Source organism: Hyla sarda, chromosome 3 (assembly GCF_029499605.1).
Source record: "Hyla sarda isolate aHylSar1 chromosome 3, aHylSar1.hap1, whole genome shotgun sequence".
Taxonomy (NCBI): domain Eukaryota; kingdom Metazoa; phylum Chordata; class Amphibia; order Anura; family Hylidae; genus Hyla; species Hyla sarda.
The window spans coordinates 86,779,621-86,784,622 of record NC_079191.1 but is presented as its reverse complement, the minus strand read 5'-3'; the positions used below and the strand labels follow the sequence as shown (position 1 = coordinate 86,784,622).

Here is a 5,002-nt window from a genome sequence, read left to right as displayed (position 1 = left end):
ATATATATATATATATATATATATATATATATATATATATATATATATATATATATATATATATATATATTTATATATATATTTATATATATATATATAAATATATATATATATATAAATATATATATATATATATTTATATATATATATTTATATAAATATATATATATAAATATATATATATATATAAATATATATATATATATATATATATAAATATATATAAATATATATATATAAATATATAAATATATATATATAAATATATATATATATATAAATATATATATATATATATAAATATATATATATATATATATAAATATAAATATATATATATATATATAAATATATATATATATATATATATATATAAATATATATATATATATATATAAATATATATATATATATATAAATATATATATATATAAATATATATATATATATATAAATATATATATATATATATAAATATATATATATATAAATATATATATATATAAATATATATATATATATATATATATATATATATAAATATATAAATATATATATATATATATATATATATATATATATATAAATATATAAATATATATAAATATATATATATATATATATATATATATATATATATATATAGCAGTGTAACCCAACCTTAGGGTTCCTTTACACAGATAGTCTGACCTTGTTTCAGTCAGCTGTCTATGTATAAGTTGATTGGCGCTTGTTAAAAGAACTATTTAGGTAAGGGAATGACCACATGGAGAAAAAAAGAAAATAAATCGGTCAATGAATGAGCAGTTACTTGTTTGTCGTCTGATGTGGCTTTGACATAGGGCAATAAGGAGATTTTTTTGTACTCCCCGTAAAATCTCTCTCGTAGCCTTCATTGTGGAGACACATATAGTGATGGGTATATGCTCTTGCCACTAGGAAAAAAAAAAAAGTCGGCTCCTCCCTGGCAGGATATACCTGCCCACTGGAAGTGAGGTAATCAGTTGTCACCAAGCAGTAGCCAACAAAAGAAATATGTCCATAGGACCCGAGAAAGGAACCCCGGACAAAAAAATATAATTAAAAGAAAAAAAAAAAAACAAGAACCGGAAAAGAAAATCCGGACCAAGAAAATAGAAATGGGTGGGTGCAGTGTCCCCCAATGAAGGCTACGAGAAAGATTTTACAACAAGTACAAAAAAAAAAAAAAAAAAAAAAGTCCTTTTCTAGGTCGTTCTTCATTGGGGGACACCTATACTGATAGGACATACCAAAGCAGTCCCCTAGGGAGGGAAAAACAACCAACAGCAAAAGGGGAATCAATCCAGAGACCGAACCCACTCGACCGTAAGGCTAGTGGACGAGATCCAGGGCAGAGACAATAGAGGACTACAAACTGAGCTCCTGGAAAACCCCTGTCCATGGAGAAGGACTATGACGCCAAGGAGGAGACCATCCTATGTAGAGATTCTAAAGCTACGGTCCATAAGAGAGAGAAGAATACATCGACTAGGAAGCCAGAGGGGCTGGAACCATTCCGGGAGGAGGTAGGCATCAACTCCAAGGAACACAAAACCAGACAGTGGGCTAACCGGCTGGGAAACAAAAATGGAAAAGGGCACAAACAAGAGAACCCCATCCAGAGTCAACCAAGTCAAGAGAACATGGCGGGAAAAAAAAATGCCAGGGAGAGCAGCACACGCCTGAGCAGGAGAGTACAGAAGGTGGAGACCAGAAAAACACTGGAAAAAAGGCCAAAAAGGGAGCAGAATGCCCTGAAAAGTGGGAATCACAGAACACCAGGGCATCCTGGAACACCGGAGTGTCCAACATGGGAACTGGAGGTACCCGTGTCACCTGGAAGACGTACATGTAAAAATAAATGGCCAAAAAGAGCATCCCAGAACACTGGAGCAGCCGACATGGGAAACAGAGGTTCCCGAGTCGCCTGGAAGACGAACAAATGTAGAGTAAGTAAACCCATCAGGACTGGACAGAGGGAGAAACAAAGGGGAAGGTTTCTCCAGAAGACTGTAGCGTCAGTGTAGCGCAACTGACACCGGCCAGGAAGGAGGAACAAACTCTGTATGAGCAGCAGTAGGCAACCAAGAAACCGGAAGAGAGCCGGGCTGCAAAAGTGCACAGCTCAGCTGATTGCTCTCAGCATAAAACAAGGGCCCAGCCAGGTACCCCACCTATATAGAGGAGGGGAAAACAAGGGGTGGTCGCTATGAAACCCAGGCCCAGACATGCCAAAACGCCCTGATCCCCGTACCCCCTGAGGAAGGGAGATGATCAGAGTGCACCAGGCACTATAGGAGCAGTGAAATGTCGCCTGAAGCTAAGGGGGCAAAGTACTGGGTGGACGTAGTCCCCAGGAACGCTGCAAAATCATATCAAGGAATGGAGGAGCTAATTTGAGTCCTAACTACGAATGGAATAAAGAAGCACACACAACCCCAAAGTTTTTAGGGGGAACACCTCAACGTGGTGTAACCCTGGACCAGAAGGGTGTCAACGGAGCCATTCTGGTCATTCCCTAAGGCAACAGAGCCAGCGTCTGAACCACCCTGAGCAGGAACCCAGGACAGATACCTGGAGGCATTGGGGGGGGGGGGGGCTGAGCCGACTGTCACCCCATCATGCCCCATGCCAGAGCAGAGGATTGCGATCGCCTAAACCTGTGGAAACAAGATCACAGGAAGGTCCGAGGCACACCCAACAGAAAAAAGGGGAGGTTGATTCTACACGTAGAGTGGCCTAGCAACACAGACGTGATTATCGCACGATAGAGTGGTACCAAGACTGCAGACGCCCCTAGCACACCAACGTTGCCCCTTAGAAAGTGGAACAGAGTGCTTCTCTTTCTGTGAAAGACCATGGAAGCTGCAGGAAACGCCTACACCCCAGCTCCAAATGGTGCCCCACACCAGGACTACTGTCAGACGCAAGGGATAAAGGATATATGTGGAGCAGGATACATGCAGACAGTCTAACCGGCAAGTATAAAAGAGCCAATGAAACCACCGAGACACTATTTGGAACTTCACCTGGAAAATGAGTCACCGGACTGTAATCGTGGGAGCGGCAAGAATGGGGAAGGTGACCTGGTGGAGTAGAAAACCATGCAGACACAGTCTGGCTATCTGGCATAGGGACCATGGCCACACCGGGTGCAGTAGACAGAATCACACACCGAAGTGGGGAACCAGCCTTCAGCCTAGAAAGAGGCAGGCATGAAGGGAGGAACTTGGTAAAGGAGGGAACCCTGCAAAACAGTATGTGGTGTATTGTATAGGGGCCCATGGAGCAACATGGGTAGACTCACTCGTAACTACAACTTGGCAGTGGATAACCTGAACAGTAGCAGTAGTAGACAATGCAGACAACTGTCGGGCTGACTGGTATAGGATTCCTGAATGCTCAGGGACACTCCATCAAACCCGCCTACATAAAGTGGGGTATTTGAGTACGACCAAACTAACGCGCAACCCGTCGTGTAGGAGACCCAGCAGACGAAAGTCTGGCTGACTTTCATCAGTCCCGAGTACCTGCAGGGACTCTCATCCAGAGTCCTTATACCAAGAGAGAGGTATGGGAGATCTGACCAAGGCTGCAGCAGCCCAGAGATGGGAGACCGACAGCGACGGAGACCGTGCAGACAACAGTCTGGCTGAACAAGTACACATCCAGGTGCTGGATAAAAGGGGACAGCCAGATAGGCGATCACTGTGCCCCACTGCTGCATGTGGGAGGGGAGGCCTAGGAGCCTTCGATAGTATCCCCGCCACCTTGGGAGATTGGGGGGAGGCTGAGGAGCTGCGGAATGCATCCCTGTACCCCATCTAGAGTCCATAGGACATGCTGGGACACTTCTTCGTACACCTCCACAGCAGTGGGGTACTGGAACTCCAACTTCAGATACATCAGCTGAGTGATGAGTGACAGGCGGCTGAGGAGACCACTCAGACCATTGTCTGGCTTAATGGTATGGGTCCATAGTATTCAACGGGTCACTCCTTTGGACACCTCGCACAGCAGTGGGGTACCGGAGTGCCAGCCACAGACGTGGCAGCTGAGAGATATGAGTGACAGGCGAGACTACTGTCCGGCATATCGATATCAGGACTAATCGATGCCCACGCAGGGACACTTCCACGGAGACCTCGCACTAAACGGGGGGACCTAACTAAACAGCCCTTAATAGAAAATAAGAAAGACCAGGTCTTGGGAGCTCCCAAAACTGTCTCGCTTCCTACTGACACTAGCTAAAACTGATTACCTCACTTCCAGCAAGAGCATATACCCATCAGTATAGGTGTCTCCCAATGAAGAGCGACCGAGAAAATGAGCTGATAACTGCCTGTGTAAAGGGCCCTAAAAAAACAATGCAATTATATCACACAACTGTCTTTTCATATGCAGTGATCCCTTCAGTAGCTTCCATTCTAAAATAAAGCACAACCATGTACTAGCACATAAATAGTCAGCCATATATAGGATACACAGGCCGTCTGTAATGTCCAATTTCTTCTGCAGCAGAGAAACATGGAGATGCCTACAGACCCCGATAGTGATAGCAGCTGACGCCAATGGTCCCTTCATTTAGAGAATGACACGATGTACAGGTGGGAAATTTCATTTTCTCAGAGTTTTAACGCTGAGATGTGTCTTGAGATCTGTCTTGCTACAAATAATTTTACATAAAAGGAGAAGATAATGCAGTGTGTAGTATAGATGTTATGAAAATCTAAATGTGAAGCATGAGAATGAAATCCCTACATAATTTATAGGGCAGACACTTTACCTCTGCTTCCACTGCTAGCTGGTGTGCAATTTTCAGTTCTCCCAACTGCAATGCCAGCTCAAAGCGATGCTCAGGATCTGTAGACACGGCCAATGCCTGTTGTTTGAAGCCCTAAAGTACAATGAGAAAAACAAACATTTAATTCTCAAAACCATAAGGGCTAGTGCACTTATGCCAAAAATAAAAAAAAAAACC

General features: G+C 42.2%; 1 protein-coding gene across 1 annotated transcript in view; it reads right to left on the bottom strand.

Annotated features, from left to right (window-relative positions):
- The window catches only part of COPB2 (COPI coat complex subunit beta 2), a 30,324-nt gene that overhangs the window by 6,340 nt on the left and 18,982 nt on the right, over window positions 1–5,002 (bottom strand). Inside the window, exon 16 of the mRNA XM_056564537.1 lies at window positions 4,808–4,918. Within this exon, the coding sequence (XP_056420512.1) occupies window positions 4,808–4,918 (111 nt within the window). The remainder of the gene's footprint in view (window positions 1–4,807; window positions 4,919–5,002) is intronic.